Here is a 25,502-nt window from a genome sequence, read left to right as displayed (position 1 = left end):
AGTTAATATCAGTGACTCCGACTATCCAGGCCATGCTCTCTACTTATTGCTGTTAACAGGAAGAAAGTACAGAAGCCTCAGGACTCACATCACCATGTTCAGGAACAGTTATTAACCTTCAACCATCAGGCTCTTGAACCAAAGGCTAACTTCACTCAACTTCACTTGCTAATTATTAAATTGTTCCCACAACCAAAAGGCTCACTTTTAAAGACTCTGCATTTCATGTTCATGTATTGCTTGTTTTTTTGTTTATTTGTTATTTATTTTGTGTTTACACTGTTTGTATTTTTTGAACATTGTTTGAATGCCCAAGTGGTGTGGTGCTTCGTTGATTATATTCTATTATGGATTTATTCTGCCCACAGAAAATGAATCTCAATGTTGCATACAGTAATATACATACTTAGATAGTAAATTTACTTTGACCTTTGAGCTTTAAAATTCTCTGCCTTGCCTTAATTCACGCTTCATATATTCATTCTTACTTGATAAGTAATTTTCCCCAAGCTGAACAGAAATAATCTGTTTGTTTATGTGGTAACTAAAGGTACATATTAACCGGAATATCAGAAGAATCTCCCTGCTCTGCTTCAAAATTGAGCCATTGAATCTTTTACTTCCACATAATGGAACTTTCTAATTGCAATATAGCCTAGAAACTAAATGACAGCTTTCACCTCTCTAGCCAGTTGGCTTTTGCCAGTGAACTCATAGTTTCTGTGTGTTGTGTAGTTGTTTAACTGATTGTGCACCAATGGGACATTGTCATTGCATCTGATAGGAATAGGCAGGATTATGGCTACCGTGAGGTATTCCATTTCTATTAATGTAGGCATTTTTTTTTTCTGTTTTGGCAGGTTTCCTGAAAACAGTTTGAAAATAAAACATGATCCAAAAGTTCGGATTCCGCCAGCTCCATCGCCAGATGCCATGACCAATCAGATGCACGCAGACAGTAAACTGCCCAATCGTGGCAAGCCAGTCAATAGCAATGCCTCACCCCCAAATACAAGCCCGGAAACGCTCTGCAGTTTGGGGTTAAAGGCCACAGAAGCAAGTAGTCACAGTGGAAATTCAAGTCAAATCTCTCCTGTAAACTCTGGATTAAAAAGCCCTGAGAATGCTATGACAAACTTGGGAGCCTTGAAGGGGAAGGTGAAACGGAAAAGGAGCATTTTGGTGGACTTGGGAGACCAGCGAGATGCCAGAACACCAGTCATAGACACAAAATCTAGAGGTGGGTTTGAGAGTGACTGGAAATGGTACATTGGAGACAATTAGTTTCAGAACATAGAAGTTAGTCCTTCATTTGATAACCTTATGCCCATCTCCCTCTTTACACCATTTGCTTTGTTCCATATACTTGAGTTCATTGAGATTCCCCGATCTTTGATTAAAAGATACATTTAAGGAAGAAAGCTCAAATGTTGCAACATTCTTTGTATATGGCGGTGTTTAGTAACTTAATTTGCTCAGACATGTGCCCAACCATTCAAGAATACCTGATGCCTTACACTTCAGTCTACTCTAGTTTTTTTTTGCCATCTGTACTATAAAGAAGATCCATTGATGGGGAGAAAGAAGGCAAAGCAGAAGTTTTCTTCTCTGTTCCTTAGCAAGAACCTAAAGGCCAGGACAAGGGATTCAACTGATGGATTTTAAAACATTGCAGCCTACTTACTTAAGTTCAATGAATTCACACCATTTGAATTCTTGATTGAGCAATGGAAATATGTGATTAAATGGATAACAACACAATGTTACACTGTTCACAATATAGCATTTGGGAGATTCACACTAATTCTGTGTCTTTAACTGGAGTTGCTTTGGGAATATTTATTTTTTGCCTCTGTATTTGTATTTGTGGTAAATACTATAAAGGCCCATAGTTGTTACCATCTTCAAGAAAGGAAACAAGTTTGATTGTGGTAACTTCAACTTAAAGAAAATTATATGGCATTAGACAGCTACATAGTCTTGTTAAAGCTCATCAAAGCCTTCAATTTCATTGGTTAGAAAAGTCTGTGAAACATCCTTCTTAAATGTGGCTGCCTGTAGAAACTTATACCAATTTCATTTCTGTATCATGACACGAAGCAAGCCTTAATTTTTATCAGTGGGTTTACAACTGGTGTCAAGCAAGGCTGCAACTTTGCCATAACATTTCCATGTTTAATCCTATTGGCCCATTCCTTGTCCAGACTATAGTGATGTATGAAAAGTCCAACTGCTTAAGTTAGCTAATTGTTCTGAGGTGATTCAACATTCAGATTAAAAACGTGTTATTTTAATATATGAAACCCAGAATAACTATGCATGAAGAAGAGACTTTGAACTAATTGACACTGTTAAAACATTGTGTATTTGACTGCGACCGTAAGACATAGGAGTAGAATTAGGCTACTCAGACCATTGTCTCTGCTTTGCTATTCAGCCAAGGCCTTGACATTGTAACCATTGATGCCCAGATTACTTAAGAAGAAACAAATATTCTACAGCAGTAAAGTGATGATGTTACTGTACTAATAATCCAAAGGTTTGATCAAATTGTCCAGACACATGGATTCGAATCCCCATTGACTTCTGGGGTATTCAAATTTAGTTAATTAAATCTGGAACAACAACTTGGAATCAGTGAGGATTCACCTAATGTTCTTTAAGCAAGGAATTCCTTCATCCATAACCAGCCTCCAGACTGTAGAGATATGGATGACTTTTAAGTTTTTTGTAATAGAGTTGAAGAAGCTACAAAGAAAACAGCTTTGCTGGTATGCATTGCAGCAATGCAAGGGAACAGTTTTTTTTAAATGGGGAGAACATACAAAAATCTGAGATGCAGAGGAATTTTGGAGTTGTTGTGCAGAACACCCTAAAGGTTAACTTTCAGGTTGAGTCAGTGGTGAGGAAGACAAATGCAATGTTAGCATTCATTTCAAGAGGTCTAGAATACAAGAGCATAGATGAGGCTTTATGAGCCACCGGTGAGGCCTTGATAATTGTGAACAGTTTTGGACTCCTCATCGAAGTAAAGATTTGCTGGCTTTAGAGACAGTTCAGAGGACATTGAGAAGGATGATTCTGGGAATTAAAGGGTTATCATATGAGGAACATTTGATATGTCATATGATAACATTTGATTTGATATGATCATATGATGTCTGTACTTGCTAGAATATAGAAGGATGAGGAGGGGATCTCATTGAAACCTTTCAAATGTTAAAGGCCTAGACAATATTTCCCATGGTGGGGGGGGGGGGGTCTCTGACAAGAGGGCCTTTCAGAACAGAGATGCAGAGAAATTTCTTTAGCCACAGGGTGGTGAATTTGTGGAATTTATTACCATCTGGTTGCTGTGGAGGCCAGGTCATTTGGTGAATTTAAGGCAAAGATAGGTAGGTTCTTGATTGGACACAGCATCAAAGGTTATGGGGAGAAGACTGGAGAATGGAGTTGAGGATGGGAGAAAAGCATCAGCCATGATTGGTGGAATAGACTTGATAGACCAAATGGCCTAATTCTACTACTATTTCTTATGGTATTATGGAAATATACAGAGCTCAGGATATTAGTTGAACCTTACTCAACCTTTTGATTCCTGACTTTGTCTCAGATCTTACAAAACACTGACTCCACAACCTTGCCACTAACTATTCTAGAACTGTGGTTCACATCACCCTGCAAAAATAGTTTAAATGCTATTGTGCAGTATTAACAAACCTTCCAGTTCAGGTAAACCGTCACTACTGTAGAGGTCCCACCTCCCCTAGAAGAGAGCCCAGTGATCCAAAAATGTTATGCCCTTTATGTATACTATCGACTATGCAAGTGCATGAATGTCAGCGAGTTAGACCAGCAGAAGAGGAGACAAAAAGGAGACAACTTCTTAGAGCGGGCATCAGAGGAGTGGGCAACGGAGTAAAAGCAGACAGAATAGGAGGACTTTGGCTCAAGAGAGCTTTGGTGATAATGGGTCGAGGCAATGTCAGTTACTTGTGAAGATTAGAAACAGGAAGTATGTCTGAAACCGGTGTTCTGTACTGAGTGTCAGATGTATAATATCCAGGAGAGGGATTGGCTAGCCTGAGGGCACAGGTTTAAGGTGCTTGGTAGTAGGTACAGAGGAGATGTCAGGGGTAAGTTTTTTACTCAGAGAGTAGTGAGTGTGTGGAATGGTCTGCCGGCGGATAGGATAGGGAGTTTTAAGAGACTCCTGGATAGGTACATGGATCTTAGAAAAATAGAGGGCTATGGATAACCCTAAGTAATTTCTGAAGTAAGTACACCCTACCCTCGTTATATGCAGGGGATAGGGTTCCTCGTAGTCGATGCATAATTGAATAATTATTTAAATAGAGACGCATTCCAGAGGGCTTCCTAATGTAATTTATCTGTAATTTATTCACATTTTCATAGCAATACAACACAAAAGCAGTACCACAAGGCAATATTTATATAATATTTCATCAATGTGAAGTAATATTCAATGTAATAAATCATGGAAAGTTAACATACTAGGGTGTACAGTACTTACCAACAGTGGCAGGTGTGTTCGCTCCGGGAGATGATTGGATGTTGTGTGGGGCAGCTTTACATGGATAAGGTGGATGGTTGTGGGTTGTCAGGATCATATCAAACACAGCAAGGGGTGAAGGAAGACTCACAGAACTCTTAAAACTCCCGGCAGCAGGAGATGACACCGGTTTGAAGGAAGTGGTGAGGGTTGCTTGGCAGCATTTTGTTTTTCAAATTTGCTTGTAGGGAAGAAGGGTTGACTGTAGGGAACGACTGAAATGCAGACTCAGTTCTAAACTTGGGTTGTTGTCCATTGCCATTTGTGCCAAATGTTCCAATTTCCACCATTCCCTCACAGTTGGTAAACTCCCAGGATTTCAAAATCGTCTGTTGCTTGCAGCATCTGAGAGATAGTTTGCCATAAAAAAAATACTCCTTGAATGTGGATCACACCTTGATCGAGTGGCTGAATCAGCAATGTTGTGTTAGGCAGAAGGAAATGCACAGTTATGTTAGGATGAATGTTGTCCAAATGTTTAGGATGGGCTGGTGCATTGTCAAGCAACAGAAGAACTTTAAAGACTCTGTTCCTGGTGGTTGCATCCCAGAGCTGTGTTACCTTCACCTGATGCCACGCTGTTTATAATTTCCAACTCTTTTTCAAACGTTAAAACGTTCTCTGACACTCGGCTGATGGCAGATGCTTAGGAGGCACAGTTTTTTTGTCTTTTTGAATCTTTTTATTATTATTATTATTCAAAAATACACAGGTACATCAAAGTAACAACACTTACAATGCCTCAAGAAAAATATCTGAAAGATTGAAAATTTTTGTGAATAAAAAAAACCCTACTAAGTAAAAAAAGTGAGGGAAAAAAGAACCCATTGAGGGCCCAACCCCGGAGCCATACGTCATACAGAAAGCTTCTAAAAATAAACATCAAACTGCCAACAAGAAGAAAAAAATACATCAAAACAAAATTTACATTAGATGGTGGAGGAAATCTATCAGTTAACTGAAATGATAATAACGAGCAAGTGAGCCCCATCTCTTCTCAAAATGAAATAAAGTTTCAAAGGTTCGACTTCTAATTTTCTCCAAACTGAGACACAGCATCACTTGAGAGAACCATTGTGACAAAGTAGGAGCAGATATATCCTTCCATTTCAATGTAACAAACACAATAACATGTTGGTCAGACACAGAAATACCATGGATATTTTGAAGAATTATTCCAAAAAGCACAGTCAATTTATTAGGTTGTAAATTGATTCTGAGTACTTTAGAAATTGTCGAAAAGACTGACTTCCAGAAAAGTTTTAATATAGAACATGACCAGAACATATGCGTCAGTGTAGCTATCTCAGTTTTACATCTATCACAATACTTGTCAACATTGGGAAATATTTTAGAAAGTCTCTCTTTTGTCCATAATTAAATAATTATAGGCATACTTAAATAATTCAAGCACAAAACCATAGATAAAACAGAAAAGTAAAAGCGCAAACTCGCACATCCACACCTCGCCAAAATCAGTGCGAGCCTGGCGGCAGTGAGACTGTGAGGCATGCGCACGTGACTTGTATTGGCGGGAAAGCGGTGATTCTCATCCCAACAGTGAGACATGTGCAAGTGACTTGTACTCCTCGCATATCTGAGTTTTGGACGCATTGAAAACGTTGGTAGAAATAGGTTCCTCACATAACTGTGAATCCGTATTGTCTGAAGACACACATAACAAGGATATAGGTTGTAGATGTTCAGCACAACATTGTGACCTGAAGAGCTTGTATTGTGCTGTAGGCTTTCTATGTTTGACATTAACTTCTTTTTCACATGTTAAATTATACTCCTATTATTTCTGGCCTCACTAGCACGTGGCACAAGTAGCAATGCTGAGATCACAACTCTGGAGGCCCTGCCCTTTAACTTGGCACCTAACTCCTTTAAGCCCCTATGCCAAACCTCATAACTTGTTCTACACTTGTCATTGGCATCTACATGGACCTCACACTTTGGCTGCACACCCTTGCTGCTAAGAATGTTGAGGACCCTTTCCTAGGTATCCTTAGAACTAGGAGACAACATGGGACTTGGGAGTCCTTGTGCAGAACACCCTAAAGGTTAACTTGCAGGTTGAGTCAGTGGTGAGAGAGGCAAATGTCATGTTAGCATTCATTTTAAGAGGTCTAGAATACAAGAGTAAGGATGTGATGCTGAGGTTTGTAAGGTACTGATGAGGCTTCACCTTGAGTAATGTGAACTATTTTGGACCCGTTCTTAGAAGAGATGTGCTGGCATTGGAGAGGGTCCAGAGGAGGCTCACAAGGATGATTCTGGGAATGAAAGGGTTATCGTATGAGGAACGATGGCTCTGTGTCTGTACTCACTGGAATTCAGAAGGACGGGGGTGGGGGGGGATCTCATTTAGACATTTCAAATGTTGAAAGGCCTAGACAGAGAGATGCGTGGTGGCAGAGCCTAGGATAAAGGGGCATAACCTCAGCATAGAGATGCAAAGAAATTTCTTTAGCTAAAGGGTGGTGAATTTGTGGAATTTGTTTCCACAGGGGGCTGTGGAGGCCAGGTTGTTGGGTGTATTTAAGGAAGAGATTGATAGGTTCTTGATTAGACAGTGCTTCAAAGGTTTCGGGGAGAAGGCCAGGAACTGGGGTTGAGGAGGAGATAAAAAAAAGGATCAGCCTTGATTGAATGGCAAGCAAATTTGATGGGCCAAGTGGCCTAATTCTGCTTTAGTGTCTTATGGTCTTATGCTCTAACATGCAATTTATTCTCAAGCACACAACCTTCCTTCTGTCCTCTGTAATAATGAATCCTCCTCCCCCTTCCCTCTTTCAAAGGGACCAGAGGGATGGTGCTGGTGAGAAGAAAACAGAAATTCCTATTATGAATGTATGAAATAGAAATATGGAGTAGAAGTGTCATTCAATTCAATTCTGCTCTGCCATTAATTGTATGTTTCACCTACATTGAGTAGCCGCTCTAATAGGCACCTTACTGTTATAATGCATGGTTATTTTAATTACTGTCACCTACCTGTAAGCTTGAACCAGCATGGCCATTCTCCTCTGTCACGCACAGAACTGTCACCTACTGAATTTTATCTTTTTTTCCCACACAATTCTCTGTAAACTGTGGAGACCATTGTGTGTGAAAATCCCACGTGATCAGCAGTTTATGAGATACTCACACCAACTTACTTGGCACCAAAGATCATCCCATGCAGGGCCGAATTAAGCTAGTGCAGGGCCTGTAGCATGTGCTATAAATAAGCCCTAAATTTAAAAAACTGCACATAGGTATTAAAACATAAACTATTTACTTGCAAATTTCTTCTTTAGCCAGATAATATAATATAGAATAGTACAGCACAGTACAGGCCCTTCAGCACACAATGTTGTGCTGACCCTTAAACCCTGCCTCCCATATAACCCTCCACCTTAAATTCCTCCATATACCTGTCTAGTAGTCTCTTAAACTTCAGTAGTGTATCTGCCTCCTCCGCTGACTCAGGCAGTGCATTCCACACACCAACCACTCTTTGAAAAATCTTCCTTTAATATCCCCCTAGAACTTTCCTCCCCTTATCTTAAAGGCATGTCCTTTTGTACTGAGCAGTGGTGCCCTGGGGAAGAGGCACTGACTGTACACTCTGTCTGTTCCTCTTAATATCTTGTATACCTCTATCATGTCTCCTCTCATCCTCCTCTCCAGAGAGTAAAGCCCTAGCTCCCTTAATCTCTGATCATAATCCATAATCTCTAAACTAGGCACCATCCTGGTAAATCTCCTCTGTACCCTTTCCGATGCTTCCACATTCTTCCTATAGTGAGGCGACCAGAACTGGACACGGTACTCCAAGTGTGGCCTAACCAGAGTTTTATAGAGCTGCATCATAACATCGCGTCTCTTAAACTCTATCCCTTGACTTATGAAAGCTAACACCCCATAGGCTTTCTTAACTACCCTACCTACCTGTGAGGCAACTTTCAGGGATCTGTGGACATGTACCCCCAGATCCCTCTGCTCCTCCACACTACCAATTATGTTGCCATTTACTTTGTACTCTGCCTTGGAGTTTGTCCTTCCAAAGTGTACCACCTCACACTTCTCCGGGTTGAACTCCATCTGCCACTTCTCAGCCCACTCCTGCATCCTATCAATGTCTTTCTGCAATCTTTGACAATCCTCTACACTATCTACAACACCACCAACCTTTGTGTCGTCTGCAAACTTGCCAACTCACCCTTCTATCCCCACATCCAGGTCGTTAATAAAAATCACAAAAAGTAGAGGTCCCAGAACAGATCCTTGTGGGACACCACTAGTCACAGCCCTCCAATCTGAATGTACTCCCTCCACCACAACCCTCTGCCTTCTGCAGGCAAGCCAATTCTGAATCCACCTGGTCAAACTTCCCTGGATCCCATGCCTTCTGACTTTCTGAATAAGCCTACCGTGTGGAACCTTGTCAAATGCCTTACTAAAACCCATGTAGATCACATCCACTGCACTACCCTCATCTATATGCCTGGTCACCTCCTCAAAGAACTCTATCAGTCTTGTTAGGCACGATCTGCCCTTCACAAAGCCATGCTGACTGTCCCTGATCAGACCATGATTCTCTAAATGCCCATAGATCCTAACTCTAAGAATCTTTTCCAACAGCTTTCCCACCACAGACGTAAGGCTCACTGGTGTATAATTACCCGGATTATCCCTATTACCTTTTTTGAACAAGGGGACAACATTCGCCTCCCTCCAATCCTCTGGGACCATTCCCGTGGACAACGAGGACATAAAGATCCTAGCCAGAGGCTCAACAATCTCGTCCCTCACCTCATGGAGCAGCCTGAGGAATATTCTATCAGGCCTTGGGGACTTATCCATCCTAATGTATTTTAACAACTCCAACTCCTCTTATTCCTTAATATCAACTCCTTTCATAAGCCTGTATAACAACAATACCATTTCAGGGTGGGGAGCCATAACCTCAACTTCATACGGCAGGTATAACAATAATGCTTTTTAAGGTTTGGGAGCTGTAGCCTCCCCTTTCATCAGGCATGTATAACAATAATACCATTTCAGATTTGTTAATCAAAGCCACCCTTTTCATAAGGCAGATATAGCCATATGGCAGGTATAGCAATAATACCATTTCAATGTGTGGAGCCATAGCCCTCCCCTTTCATTAGGCATGTATATACATAATACAATTTCTGGTTGGGGAGCCATAGCCCTCCCCTTCCATCAGGTAGGTATAACAATAGTACCTGTTCAGGTTGGGTATCTATAGCTCTCCCCTTTCATAAGGCAGATACAGCAATAATACCATTTCAGGTCAATGAGCCGTAGACTCCCCTTTCCTAAGACTGATAGTAATAGTGCCATCTCAGAATGGGGAGCCGTAGTCCTCCCTTTTCATATGGTAGGTATATCAATAGTATGATATCAGCAAACACGTGGAAATCTGCAGATGCTGGAAATTCCAACACCAACTCACACAATATGCTGGTGGAACACAGCAGGCCAGGCAGCATCTATAGGGAGAAGCGCTGTTGACGTTTTGGGCCAAGACCCTTCGTCAGGACTAACCGAAAGGAAAGATACTAAGAGATTTGAAAGTAGGAGGGGAGGGACAAATGCGAAATGATAGGAGTAGACCGGAGGGGGTGGGATGAAGCTGAGAGCTGGAAAGGTGATTGGTGAAAGTGATACAGAACTGGACCCTCTTTCCTTTACTACATCGACATATACGGGTATCCATCCCCTGGGAAGTTTTGTTTCGTTCGTTTAGAGTAGAGAGAATGCCAGGAAGGATGTTGGAATGCTCCTCTTGCAGGATGTAGGAAGTAGGAAGACAACGTAGCAAGACAATGTAGGATGTAGGAAGACAACAATACCTGCAAGAGGTGCATCCAACTGCAGCTCCTAACAAACCATGTTAGGAAACTGGAGCAGGAGCTGGATGACTATCCAGATCATTCAAGAGAATGAGGAGTTAATAGATAGTGGCTACAGGGAGGCAGCTACACCAAAGGAGCAGCGCACAGAGAATTGGGTTACCGTCAGGCAAGGGAAGGGGAAAGGGAAGGCAGAGCAGGGCTCCCCTGTGGCCATTCCCCTCAACAACAGGTATACTGATTTGGATACTGTTGTGGGGGGGGGGGATGACTTACCTGGGACAAGCTGTGGAAGCCGGATCTCTGGCACTGAGTCTGGTTCTGCAGTGCAGAAGGGAGGGGGGAAGAAGAGGAGAGCGGTAGTGATAGGGGACTTGATAGTCGGGTACAGATAGGAGATTCTGTGGTCGTGACAGAGACTCCCAGATGGTTTGTTGCCTCCCGGGTGTCAGGGTCAGGGATGTCTCTGATCGTGTGCACAGCATTCTGAATTGGGTGGATGACCAGCCAGATGTCGTGGTACTCATCGGTACCAATGACATAGAGTAAGTATAGAGAGCTTGGTAGGAAGTTAAAAAACAGGACCTCGAGGTGGTAATCTCAGTATTGCTACCTGTGCCACGTGCCAGTGAGGGTAAGAGTAGGATGTTAGTAGTCCATGCAAATTCACAAATAGAAGGTTTGTGTGTGGTGGTAATAATCTTCTGAGGTGTGTATATTTCAATGCGAGGAAAAGGCAGATGAGCTGAGGGTGTGGATTGACACATGGAATTATGACATCATAGCCATCACTGAAACTTGGCTACAGGAGGGGCCGGACTGGCAGCTCAATGTTCCAGGGTTCCAACGTTTCAGACGTGATAGAGGCAGAGGGATGAAGGGTGCGGGGGGGGGGGGGGGGTGGCATTGCTAGTCAGGGAAAATGTTACAGCTGTACTTCGGCAGGAAAGATTAGAGGGCTTGTCTACCGAGGCCATCTGGGTGGAGCTGAAAAACAGGGAAGGTATGACCACATTAACGGGGTTGTATTATAGATCACCCAATAGTCAGCGAGAATTGGATGAGCAAATTTGTAGGGAGGTAACAGACAACTGCAGGAAACATAAAATTGTGATTGTAGGGGATTTTAATTTTCCACATTTTGATTGAGACTCCCAACCTGTTAAAGGTCTAGATGGGTTAGAGTTTGTAAAATGTGTTCAGGAAAGTTTTCTAGATCAATATACAGAGGTTACCGACTAGAGAGGATGCAATATTAGATCTCCTATTAGGAAATGAGTTAGTGCAGGTGACGGAAGTGTGTGTAGGGGAACACTTTGCTTCTAGTGATCATAACGTCATTAGTTTCAACTTGATCATGGATAAAGATAGATCTGGTCCTCGGGTTGAAGTTCTAAACTGGAAAAAAGCCAGATTTGAAGAAATGAAAAAGGATCTAAAAAGCATGGATTGGGTACAGGTTGTTCTCTGGCAAGGATGTGATTGGTAAGTGGAAGGCCTTCAAAGGAGAAATTTTGAGAGTGCAGAGTTTTATGTTACTGTCAGGATTAAAGGCAAAGTGAAAAAAAAAGGAACCTTGGTTCTTAAGGGATATTGGAAGTCTGATAAAGAAGAAGAGAGAGACAATGGAGCAAATAAGGAGTATAAAAAGTGCAAAACAATACTTAAGAAATCAGGTAGGTTTGGCAGTCAAGGTGAAGGATAATCCAAAGAGCTTCTACAGGTCTATTAATAGCAAAAGGATAGTAAGTGATAAAATTGGTCCTCTTGAAGATCAGAGTGGTCGGCTATGTATGGAACCAAAAGAAATGGGGGAAATCTTAAATGTTTCTTTTGCATCTGTATTTACTAAGGAAACTGGCATGGAGTCAATGGAAATATGGCAAATAAGTAGTGAGGTCATGGAACCTGTACAGATTAAAGAGGAGAAGGTGCTTGCTATCTTGAGGCAAATCAGAGTAGATAAATCCCCAGGACCTGACAGGATATTCCCTCAGAGCTTGAAGGAGACTAGTGTTGAAATTGCAAGGGCACTGGCAGAAATATTTTAAATGTCGATATCTACAGGTTAGATGCCGGAGGATTGGAGGATAGCTCATGTAGTTCCATTGTTTAAAAAAGGCACTAAATGTAATCCAGGAAATTATATGCCGGTAAGTTTGATGTTGGTAGTAGGTAAATTATTGGAAGGAATACTAAGAGGTAGGATCTACAAGTATCTAGATCAGTGGTTCCCAACCTTTTTTTGGCAATGCCCCACCAAATCACCTCTAAAATCCTGATGCCCCCTGTGGTGATATATAATTCTTATTATTCAAAAAGTGAACTCCTATTCACCTGGAGGAAGCCTAAAAGACCATTAACTTGGTTTAAACAAGCTTCCAAAGAACATGGCTTTCATGAAAGAGAAAAATAAAAGAATCAAAGGACTGTTAAAGTTCTGAGGAAGAAATTGTAAAAAAAACATTAAGTGATATTAAAATAATAATAATAATAAATAAATAAAACAATGCTGATTCGTTTCTACAGCATACAAAGACAGATACACTTTTTAAAAGAGATGATGCAATGTACACACCTTCACACCACCAAGAACCGAAAGCTACTGCAAAAAGCAGCATTGGCGCGACCTCGTACGAGTTTCTTACGCGTTTGGACTTGTTCATTCGTTCCTTCCTACATCAGTCAATTCATTAATTTAATTATGAAAGCCATTTGATGGTTGTAATGATGGTGATACACTATATATACAGTACATACACAATTACACATGTACATACACACAAGTATTTTTATGTATGCATACTGTATATACACATATGTATTAACGCACACACACTCATACTCACACAGACTTACTAGAAAAAATACACTGTTAATAACTCATTCTCGAATTGCCCCCCTTAAAAATCAAATTACCCCCCTGTGGGGCATATGCCCCATGTTGGGAACCACTGATCTAGATAGACAGGAACTTATTAGGGAGAGTCAACATGGCTTTGTGCGTGGTATGTCATGTTTAACAAATCTATTAGAGCTTTTTGAGGAGGTTACAAGGAAAGTGGATGAAAGGAAGGCAGTGGATGTTGTCTACATGGACTTCAGTAAGGCCTTTGACAAGGTCCCCCATGGGAGGTTAGTTAGGAAGATTCAGTCACTAGGTATACATGGTGAGGTAGTAAATTAGATTAGACATTGGCTCAATGGGAGAAGCCAGAGAGTGGTAGTGGAGGATTGCTACTCTGAGTGGAGGCCTGTGACTAGTGGTGTGCCACAGGGATCAGAGCTGGGTCCATTGTTATTTGTCATCTATATCAATGATTTGGATGATAATGTGGTAAACTGGATCAGCAAATTTGCTGATGATACAAGATTGGAGGTGTAGTGGACAGTGAGGAAGGTTTTCAAAGCTTGCAGATGGATGTGGACCAGCTGGAAAAATGGGCTGACATATGGCAGGTGGAGTTTAATACAGACAAGTGTGAGGTATTGCACTTTGGAAGGACAAACCAAGGTAGAACATACAAGGTAAATGGTAGGGCACTGAGGAGTGCAGTAGAACAGAGGGATCTAGGAATACAGATACAAAATTCTCTAAAAGTGGCATCACAGGTAGATAGGGTCATAAAGAGAGCTTTTGGTACATTGGGCTATATAAATCAAAGTATTGAGTATAAGAGTTGGAATGTAATGGTGAGGTTGTATAAGACATTGGTGAGGCTGAATTTGGAATACTGTATGCAGTTTTGGTCACCTAACTACAGGAAGGATATTAATAAGGTTGAAAGAGCACAGAGAAGGTTTACAAGGATGTTGCCTGGACTTGAGAAACTGAGTTACAGAGAAAGGTTGAATAGGTTAGGACTTTATTCCCTGGAGCATAGAAGAATGAGGGGAGATTTGATAGAGGTATATAAAATTATGATGGGTACAGATAGAGTGAATGCAAGCAGGCTTTTTCCACTGAGGCCAGGGGAGAAAAAAACAGAGGTCATAGGTTAAGGGTAAAGGGGGAAAAGTTTAAAGGGAACATGGGGGGGCTTCTTCACACAGAGAGTGGTGGGAGTGTGGAATGAGCTGCCAGATGAAGTGGTAAATGCGAGCTCAATTTTGACATTTAAGAAAAACTTGGACAGGTACATGGACGAAAGGGGTATGGAGGGATGTGGCCCAGGTGCAGGTCAGTGGGACTAGGCAGAAAACTGGTTCGGCACAGCCATGAGGGGCCAAAAGGCCTGTTTCTGCGCTGTAATTTTCTCTGGTTCTAAGGTATTATTGCTCTACCTGCATTCTGAAAAGTGCAGCCTACAGCTCCCAACCTGAAATGGTATTATTGTTACACATCCCTTAGGAAAGCAGTGGTCTATGGCTCCCTGACGTGAAGTGGTTTTATTGTTATACATCCCTTATAAACATATACAGGTAGACCCAGAGTTACGAACATCTGACTTATGAACAACTCGTACTTACGAATTGAGGAAGGAGAACGCTGTCCGCCATTTTAAGTCGTTGTTGTTGACACTGTGTTGTGTGTTTAACTTCGTATTTGGCGTAAATTTTTCTTAGTAATATTCATCCTGACCCTGCCCACCCCCAATCCCCCATTCTGGTTAGCTGCTGGTGCAGTGAGATCAACGCCAGGCTGGAAAATTGAGTTTTTCGAGTTCGATTTAGTGACAGACTGCTCCCGTGCCGGGTTGATGTCAATCCAGTGACTCCCGTACCATCTGTGCCGGGTTGATGTCGAGCTCGCAACTCGACCTGGTAAAAACCACTGCCACCTCCAGTTTTAATTCCCACGTGGAATATTGTGGATGATCAAATACCCAAACCCAGCACAGTCCCACTTGTCCCATTTAACCTGTGTCAAAGCGGTGGTCCTTAGGACCCAGCGGACCTCGTGAGCCGCCGCCGGCAGTGTTTCTGTTCCATTGACGGGAAGTGATCACAATTGAAAATAATGTGGAAGTAATAAAGCGATTGGAAAGAGGTGAAACACCATCAGTCATTGGAAAAGCGTTAGGCTACAGTCGGTCAATGATGGGAACAATTTTAAAGGATAAAGGATAAAATGAGAATAATGGAGCATGTGAAAGGCCCTGCCCCAATGAAAGCTACAATTATTACTAAGCAATGCAGTGGTTTAACCTCTGGAATACATACGTTTCTCAAGTGTGTTATATGCATAGAAAGGTAAAATATATACTATATAATAAGACAAATGTTTGACTAACTGACACTAAATAATACCAGATGTACCTGTTCCGACTTACATACAAATCCAACTTAAAGACAGACTCAGGAACGGAATTCGTATGTAACCTGGGGACTGCCTGTAACCATATAACAATTACAGCATGGAAACAGGCCATCTCGGCCCTTCCAGTCCATTTTGAATGCTTACTCCCACCTACCTGCACTCAGCCCATAATCCTCCATTCCTTTCCTGTCCATATGTCTATACAATTTTTCTTTAAATGACAATACCGAACCTGCCTCTACCACTTCTACTGGAAGCTCATTCCACACAGCTACCACTCTGTGAGTAAAGAAATTCCCCCTCATGTTACCCTTAAACTTTTGCCCCCTAACTCTCAACTCATGTCCTCTTGTTTGAATCTCCCCTACTCTCAATGGAAAAATCCTATCCACGTCAACTCTATCTATCCCCCTCATAATTTTGAATACCTCTATCAAGTCCCCCTTCAACCTTCTACGCTCCAAAGAATAAAGACCTAACTTGTTCAACCTTTTCCTATAACTTAGGTGCTGAGACCCTGGTAACATTCTAGTAGATCTTCTCTGTAGTCTCTCTACTTTGTTGACATACCTCCTATAATTCAGTGACCAGAACTGTACACAATACTCCAAATTCAGCCTTACCAATGCCTTGTACAATTTTAACATTACATCCCAACTCCTATACTCAATGCTCTGATTTATAAAGGCCAGCATACCAAAAGCTTTCTTCACCACCCTATCCACATGAGATTCCACCTTCAGGGATCTATGCACCATTATTCCTAAATCACTCTGTTCTATGAAAGGGGCTCCCCGACATGAAATGGTGTTATTGTTGTAACTGCCTTATGTAAGGGAGGGCTACGACTCCTCAACCTGAAATTGTACTGTTGTGATACCTGGCTTTTGAAAGGGGAGAGACGGCTCTCGAACTTGAAATCGTGCTATTGTTATACCAGCCTTGTGAAAGCGGAGGGCTACTGCTCCCTGATCCAAAATGGTGTTATCGCTATACGTGGCTTATGAAAGGGGAGGCTATGGCTCACTGACCTTGAATCGTACTATTGTTATACCAGCTTATGAAAGGAGAGGGATATGGCTCCCCACCATGAGATGGTATTGTGTATGTATATATACAGGCAGTCCCCAGGTTACATATGAGTTCCGTTCCTGAGTCCATCTTTAAGTCGGATTTGTATGTAAGTCAGAACAGGTACATCTGGTATTATTTAGTGTCAGTTAGTCAAACATTTGTCTTAGTATATAGTATATATTTTACCTTTCTATGCATATAAAACACTTAAGAAACGTATGTATTCCAGAGGTTAAACCACTGCTTTGCTTAGTAATAATTGTAGCTTTCATCAGGGCAGGGTCTTTCAGATGCTCCATTATTCTCATTTTATCTTTTATTTTTTAAAATTGTTCCGATCATTGACCGACTGTGGCCTAACGCTTTTCCAATGACCAATGACATTTCACCTCTTTCCAATCGCTTTATTATTTCCACATTATTTTCAATCAATTTTCAATCGTGATCGCTTCCTGTCAATAGAATGGAAACACTGTGGGCGGTGGGTCCCGAGCTATGCCGCTTCCCGGGGTCCGCTGGGTCCTAAGGACCGCTGCACTGAATTTCCCCGGGTTCGAAAGTCTAGCGTACTGAGACATGCTAAATGGGACAAGAGGGGGCTGTGCTGGGTGTGGGAATTTAAACTGGAGGTGGCAGTGTTTTTTTTTACGAGGTTGAGTTGCGAGTTCGACATCAACCCGGCACGGATGGTACAGGAGTCACTGGATCGACATCAACCCGGCACGGAAGCGGTCTGTCACTCGATCGAATTCGCTGATCTCATTGCGCCACCAGCCGACCGGAACGGGGGTGGGGTGTACTGGGGTCAGGGTGAATCTTACTAAGAAAAATTTAAGCCAAATACAAAGTCAAACATTCAACACAGTGTCAATGACAATGACTTCAAATGGCGGACGGTGTTCTCCTTCCTCGTTTCGTAAGTATGAGTTGTCCGTAAGTCGGACGTTTGTAGCTTGGGGACTACCTATACATGCCTAATGAAACGGAAGGCTATGGATCCCAACACTGAAATAGTATTATACCATTTCAGATCGGATGGTTGGGGAGCCGTTGCCTTCCTCTTTCCTAATGTGGGTATAACAATAATTCCATTTCAGGTCATTGAGCCGTAGACTCCCCTTTCATAAGGCTGGTATAACAATAATAAATTTCAACTTTCTTCAGGTTTTTATAATGATACTACCATTTTAATTTGGGGAGCCATAGCCTCCCATTTCATTAGGCACGTTGAACACTCATACAATTTCAGTTTAGAGAGCTCTAGCCTCCCCTTTCATATGGCAGGTAGAACAATTTCAATGAAGGGAGCCATAGCCTCCCGTTTCATTAGGCATGTTTAACAATAACACCATTTCAGGTTTGTCTGCCATAGCCTCCCCTTTCATAAGGCTCCTATAGCAATAATACCATTTCAGTTTGGGGAGCCGTAGGCCTCACCTGTCATAAGGCATGTTTAGCTGCTTTGGGGAGTTATGGCTCCCCAAACTGAACTGGTATTATCGCTATACATGCAGGTTGATGTCAAGCTCGCAATTCGATCTCGTAAAAAAAAACACTGCCACCAGTTTAAATTCTCACATGGAATATTATGGAGGATCAAGTACACCCTGTCCTCGTTATATGCGTCTTCGGACTATGCAGATTCACAGTTATGCGAGGAACCTATTTCTACCAACGTCTCCTTATATGCATCCAAAACTCACAGTTACACGAGGAGCATTGCTTTCCTGCCAATACAAGTCGTGTGCACACCTCATATTCACTCCTGCCAGTCTCGTATTGGTTTTGTTAACATATGGAAGCATGATCTTGGGCTCTTAAACTTCTGTTGGTTTTACCTGCAGTACAGTGATTTTGTGCTTCAAATATTTAACTGTGCCGCATAATCATCCAACATTATGTCCTGGGCCATCAGCTGGGTGTCAGAGAACTGCTTTAACTCTTGAAAAAAAGTTGGAAATTATAAACAGCGTGGCATCAGGTGAAGGTAACACAGCTCTGGGACGCTACTGCCGGGAACAGAATCTTGCCTTCAAAGTTCTTATGTTGCTTGACAATGCACCAGCCCATCCTAAACATTTGGACAACATTCATCCTAACTGCATTTCCTTCTGCCTAACACAACATTGCTGATTCAGCCACTCGATCAAGGTGTGATCCACATTCAAGGAGTATTTTTTTTATGGCAAACTATCTCTCAGATGCTGCAAGCAACAGACGATTTTGAAATCCTGGGAGTTTACCAACTGTGAGGGAATGGTGGAAATTGGAACATTTGGCACAAATGGCAATGGACAACAACCCAAGTTTAGAACTGAGTCTGCATTTCAGTCGTTCCCTACAGTCAACCCTTCTTCCCTACAAGCAAATTTGAAAAACAAAATGCTGCCAAGCAACCCTCACCACTTCCTTCAAACCGGTGTCATCTCCTGCTGCCGGGAGTTTTAAGAGTTCTGTGAGTCTTCCTTCACCCCTTGCTGTGTTTGATATGATCCTGACAACCCACAACCATCCACCTTATCCATGTAAAGCTGCCCCACACAACATCCAATCATCTCCCGGAGCGAACACACCTGCCACTGTTGGTAAGTACTGTACACCCTAGTATGTTAACTTTCCATGATTTATTACATTGAATATTACTTCACATTGATGAAATATTATATAAATATTGCCTTGTGGTACTGCTTTTGTGTTGTATTGCTATGAAAATGTGAATAAATTACAGATAAATTACATTAGGAAGCCCTCTGGAATGCGTCTCTATTTAAATAATTATTCACATTATGCATTGACTACGAGGAACCCTATCCCCCGCATATAACGAGAGTGGGGTGTACTTACTTCAGAAATTACTTCACATAATGTGAATAATTATTTAAATGGAAAAATTAGCGAAGCATTCCAGTTTGGGAAGCCGTCACCCCCCCCTTTCATAATGCAGATATAGCAATAATACAATTTCAGAATGGGGCACTGTAGCCTCCCCTTTTGTCAGGCATGTATACAATAATACCATTTCACATTGGGGAGCAGTAGCCCACCCCTTTCATAAGGCAGGTAGAGCAATAATACCATAGAACCAGAGAACATCACAGCACAGAAACAGGCCTTTTGAGCCGCATTAGCTGTGCCGTACCATTTTTCTGCCTAGTCCTACTGACCTGCACCTGGCACATATCCCTTCATATATCTCTCATCCATGTACCTGTCCAAGTTTTTCTTAAATGTTAAAAGTGAGCCCACATTCACCACTTCATCTGGCAACTCATTCCACACTCCCACCACTCTCTGTGTGAAGAAACCCCCCCCAATGTTCCCTTTAAACATTTCCCCCTTCACCCTTAACCCATGACCTCTGGGTTTTTTTCTCCCCTGGCCTCTGGAAAAAGCCTGCTTGCATTCACTCTATCTATACCCATCATAATTTTATACACCTCTTTCAAATCTCCCTTCATCCTCTCCTATGGTCCAGGGAACCAATTTTATCACTTACTATCCTTTTGCTATTAATATACCTGTAGAAGCTCTATGGATTATCCTTCACCTTGACTGCCAAACCTACCTCATGTCTTCTTTTAGCCTTCCTGATTTCTTCCTTAAGTATTTTTTGCACTTTTTATACTCCTCAAGTACCTTATTTACTCCCTGTTTCCAATACATGTTATATACCTCTCTCTTCTTCTTTATCAGATTTTCAATATCCCTGGAGAACCAAGGTTCCTTATCCTTATTCAGTTTGCCTTTAATCCTGACAGGAACATACAAACTCTGCACTCTCAAAATTTCTCCTTTGAAGGCCTCCCACTTACCAAAGACATCCTTGCCAGAGAACAACCTGTCCCAATCCATGCTTTTTAGATCCTTTATCCAAATTTGGCCTTTTTCCAGTTTAGGACCTCAATCCAAGGACTAGATCTATCTTTATCCATGATCAAGTTGAAACTAATGACGTTATGATCACTGGAACCAAAGTGTTTCCCTACACACACTTCCGTCACCTGCCCTAACTCATTTCCTAATAGGAGATCTATTATTGCATCTTCTGTATGTTGATCTAGAAAACTTTCCTGAACACATTTTACAAACTCTAACCCATCTAGACCTTTAACAGGTTGGGAGTCCCAATCAAAATGTGGAAAATTAAAATCCCCTACAATCACAATTTTATGTTTCCTGCAGTTGTCTGTTACCTCCCTACAAATTTGCTCCTCCAATTCTTGCTGACTATTGGGTGATCTATAATACAACCCCGTTAATGTGGTCATACCTTCCCTGTTTTTCAGCTCCACCCATATGGCCTCAGTAGACAAGCCCTCTAATCTTTCCTGCCGAAGTACAGCTGTAACATTTTCCCTGACTAGCAATGCCACCCCCCCCCTCCCCCGCACCCTTCATCCCTCTGCCTCTATCAGATCTGAAACGTCAGAACCCTGGAACATTGAGCTGCCAGTCCGGCCCCTCCTGTAGCCAAGTTTCAGTGATGGCTATGATGTCATAATTCCATGTGTCAATCCACACCCTCAGCTCATCTGCCTTTTCCTCGCATTGAAATATACACACCTCAGAAGATTATTACCACCACACACAACCTTACTATTTGTGAATTTGCATGGACTACTAACATCATTTATTTTCATCCCCACTCCTCTGGCACTCTGGTATTTAAAATTGTGAGGGGGATAGATAGAGTTGACGTGGATAGGCTTTTTCCATTGAGAGTAGGGGAGATTCAAACGAGGACATGAGTTCAGAGTTAGGGGTTAAAAGTTTAAAGGTAATACAAGGGGGAATTTCTTTACTCAGAGTGTGGTAGCTGTGTGAACGAGCTTCCAGTAGAAGTGGTAGAGGCAGGTTCGATATTGTCATTTAAAGTAAAATTGGATAGGGATATGAAAAGGAAAGGGATATGAAAATGGTTATGGGCTGAGTGCAGGTAGGTTGGACTAGGTGAGGGTAAGCGTTCGGCACGGACTAAAGATGGCCTGTTTCCATGCTGTAATTGTTACATGGTTAAATATATATCATGCAGGTAAAGCAATAATATAATTTCAAGTTGAGGAGCCATTGCCTCCCCTTTCATGTCTAACAGCCTAAGTCTCCGTCTTTTATTCCAATTGAATTTACTAAAAATACTATTAAGCTTATCAAAAGATGATTTTGGTAGTTGAGAGGAAGTGACTGAAAAAGGTATAGAAATGTTGGTAAGATATTCATTTTGATCATATTTATACGGCCAATCATTGATATGGGCATTGTTATCCATCAATCCAACGTCTTCTTCACTTTGCCCACTAGTGCATCATAGTTTGTTGAGTTTGAGTTGTTAATGTTATAGCCAGAGAATTGCCAGAACAATTCAATCTGTTGTATTAAGTTTGGAATACTGATGGATAAATTTGTTAAAAATAGAGTCACGTCATCAGCATATATGGATATTCTATATTCCTGTTCTCCTAGCTGGATGCTCGGCAGGCCTGCCTGCATTCTTACTGCCATAGCCAGTAATTCTATGGCCAGTATAAACAACATCTGTGATAAAGGACATCCCTGGCAAGTAGATTGCTCCAAGATGACTGGTTTAGAAACTATACTATTTGTTAAGATACTGGCTATTGGGTTTGTATATAAAATCTGAATCCATTTAAGGGAGTTCTTTCCAAATCTAAATCTAGGCAATACATTAAATAATTATGGCTATTCTATTCTATCAAAGGCCTGCCAAACATCCAGTGATAATACTGCTGGATAATACTGCTCATCAAATTTTTCAAGAGTATGTTAAGAACTCTTCTAATATAATGGAATCCTTGGCATTTTTGCAGAAAACCATTGTCATCATTATGAACTAGATGTGGGATATAAGGATCCAATCTACTTGCTAAGACTTTACAAAGTATTTTTGTGTCCGATCCAATTAGACTTATTGGTCTAAATGAGGAACATTCTGTAGGAGGTTTGCCTGGCTTCAAGATCAGCCTTATCATTGCCAGCCTTAAAGAGGGTGAGAGAGTTCCATTCCGATAAGATTTGTCATACATATTTAAGAGTGAGACTAGTAATTTTTCTTGAAATGTTTTGTAGAAGTCAATTGGTAGGCTGTCAGGCCCTGGCGCTTTACCACTGTTAATATTTTGGATAGCCTGTGATAACTCTTCATTTTTTAAACCTCTAACTCCTTTTCTGCATCTTCAGTCATGGTAGCATGTTTTGTATGAATTTAAGCAGTGGTTGGTAGGTTAATTGGTCATTATAAATTATGCCATAATTAGGCTAGATTGACATGTCTTAAAGGGCCGGAAGGACGTATCCCATGTCATATATCAATAAATAAATAAATAGAAATCATGAATGAAGTTTCAGCAGCAGAGGCTGTGTCAAGTTCATAACTATGTTGTGCCAAATGAGGACAACTGAATCCTTCTGTTCTCCATCTTGTTAAGAATCCTGCCATTAACACTGTATTTTGTCTTCAAAGTCAATCCTCCAAAGTGATTGAACTCTATGATGTATACAAGTTTCAGCTTGTAAACTTGTGTTTATTACTTTGTGCTTCCCTGACAGCAGATGGAGCCCCACGGAGCAAGAGGCGTTGTGTTCTGGAACGCAAGCAGCCATACAGTGGGGATGAGTGGTACTCAGGACCAGACAGTGAGGACGAGGATAAACCTGGAGTTACTGATCACAGTAAGCAATACAAGATCAGACCCCTTGTGTAAACCAGCCACGAGGAGATCTGCAGATGCTGGAAATTCAAACAACACACACAAAATGCTGGTGGAACACAGCAGGCCAGGCAGCATCTATAAGGAGAAGTATAATTGACATTTCGGGCTGAGACTAACGGAGAAAAGAGATAGTAAGAGATTTGAAAGTGGGAGGGGGAGGGGAGATCCAAAATGATAGGAGATTGGAGGAGGAGAGATAAAGCTAAGAGCTCCTTCACCACTGCTCGGGGGCCCCAGACAGTCCTTCCGGGTGAGGCGACACTTCACCTGTGAGTTGGCTGGTGTGGTATACTGCATCCGGTGCTCCTGGTATGGCCTTTTATATATTGGTGAGACCCGACACAGACTGGGAGACCATTTTGCTGAACACCTACACTCTGTCTGCCAGAGAAAGTAGGATCTCCCAGTGGCCACACATTTTAATTCCACGTTCCATTCCCATTCTGATATGTCTATCCATGGCCTCCTCTACTGTCAAGATGAATCCAAACTCAGGTTGGAGGAACAACACCTTATATTCCGGCTGGGTAGCCTCCAACCTGATGGCATGAACATTGACTTCTCTAACTTCCGTTAATGCCCCTCCTCCCCTTCTTATTTATTTATTCCACCCTTTTTCTTTCTCTCCCCCTTTTTTCTCTCTCTCACAATCACTCCTTGCCTGCTCTCCATCTCCCTCCAGTGCTCTTCTCCCCCATAGTTCCTCTCTAGGTCTCCTGTCCCATGATCCTTTCCCTTCTCCAGCACTGTTTCTCTTTTGCCAATCACCTTTCCAGCTCTCAGCTTTATCCCTCCCCCCCCCCCCCCGGACTTCTCCTATCATTTTGCATTTCCCCCTCCCCCTCATACTTTCAAATCTCTTACTATCTTTTCTTTCAGTTAGTTCTGACGAAGGGTCTCGGCCCGAAACATCGACAGTGCTTCTCCCTATAGATGCTGCCTGGCCTGCTGCATTCCACCAGCATTTTGTGTGTTGCTTCCGTTTGATAACAAATCTCTAAAGCATTACATCAATTCTTCCAATATTTAATTGGACTATACTCTATATCTATTGCTTTTATATTTACCTTCTTTAGACCTTACCTAAAAATACATCTACTGATCCCAATTTTAATTCATTATATATTTTCTAGCCCTAATAGCTTTTTGGGAAAGAATTTAAACTCAAGAGATTCTTCAGATGCTAGAAGTCTTGAAACAAAATGCAGGAGGATCTCAGCAATTTAGCCAGGCTCTGTGGAGGGGGATGAACAGCTGAGAGTATATTGACTGGCTGCATCACAGCCTGGTATGGAAACACCAATGCTCTTGAATGGAAAATCCAATAAAAAGAACTGGATACAATCCAGTCCATCACGAGTGATGTCCATCACGTACTCCCCACCAGTGAGTACGTCTACATGGAACGACTTTGGAGAGCACCATTCTCCATTAGGGATTCCTAACGTCCAGGCCATTCTCTCACCTCACTGTGCTGCAATCAGGAAGGAGGTACAGGAGCCTTAAGACCCACACCACCAGGTTCAGGAACAGAGAACACACCTCAACCAGTGGGGATAATTTCACTCACATTCTCTAAAATGTTGAAACTGCGCTCTCATGACTTTTAGTGAAAAAGATCTTTTGGATGTTCCTCTTAAACTTTTCACCCTTAACCCATGACCCCTAGTTGCCATCCCACCTGACCACAGTGGAAAAAAGCTTGGTTGCATTACCCTGACTATTCCCCTCATAATTCTATGTACATCTGTCAAATCTTCACTCAGTTCTATGCTTTCAGGAATACAGTACTAATCTATACATTCTTTTTTATAATTCATATCCTCCAATCCTGGCAATGTCCTTATAAATTTTCTCTGTACTTTCAGTCTTGTTTATATCTTCCCTGTAGGTTGGTGACCAAAACTGCACACTATATTCCAAGTTAGGCCTCACCAATATCTTATATAACTTCAACATAACACCACATGTCCCGTACTCAGCACTTCGATTTATGA

The 25,502-nt window shown here is 41.7% G+C and overlaps 1 protein-coding gene across 13 annotated transcripts in view; it reads left to right on the top strand.

Moving 5' to 3' along the window:
* LOC132385333 (B-cell CLL/lymphoma 9-like protein) overlaps nucleotides 1-25,502 on the top strand; it is a 267,028-nt gene that overhangs the window by 10,562 nt on the left and 230,964 nt on the right. For 7 of the 13 annotated variants that reach the window (XR_009509157.1, XR_009509158.1, XM_059957362.1 and 4 more), the window contains exons 2-3: nucleotides 861-1,240; nucleotides 23,342-23,464. Coding sequence is in view for 10 of the 13 variants with exons in the window: in XM_059957362.1 (XP_059813345.1) it covers nucleotides 861-1,240; nucleotides 23,342-23,464 (503 nt within the window). In the remaining 3 variants the exon portion in view is untranslated. Of the gene's footprint in view, nucleotides 1-860; nucleotides 1,241-17,551; nucleotides 19,363-23,341; nucleotides 23,465-25,502 lie in introns of those variants that run through there. The other 6 variants (XM_059957367.1, XM_059957365.1, XM_059957359.1 and 3 more) reach the window with 5 other exon arrangements.

This window comes from Hypanus sabinus, chromosome Y, assembly GCF_030144855.1.
Source record: "Hypanus sabinus isolate sHypSab1 chromosome Y, sHypSab1.hap1, whole genome shotgun sequence".
In the NCBI taxonomy this organism is placed as follows: Eukaryota; Metazoa; Chordata; class Chondrichthyes; order Myliobatiformes; family Dasyatidae; genus Hypanus; species Hypanus sabinus.
Note: the sequence above shows the minus strand (reverse complement) of the source record. Positions and strands in the feature narration are given on the sequence as shown.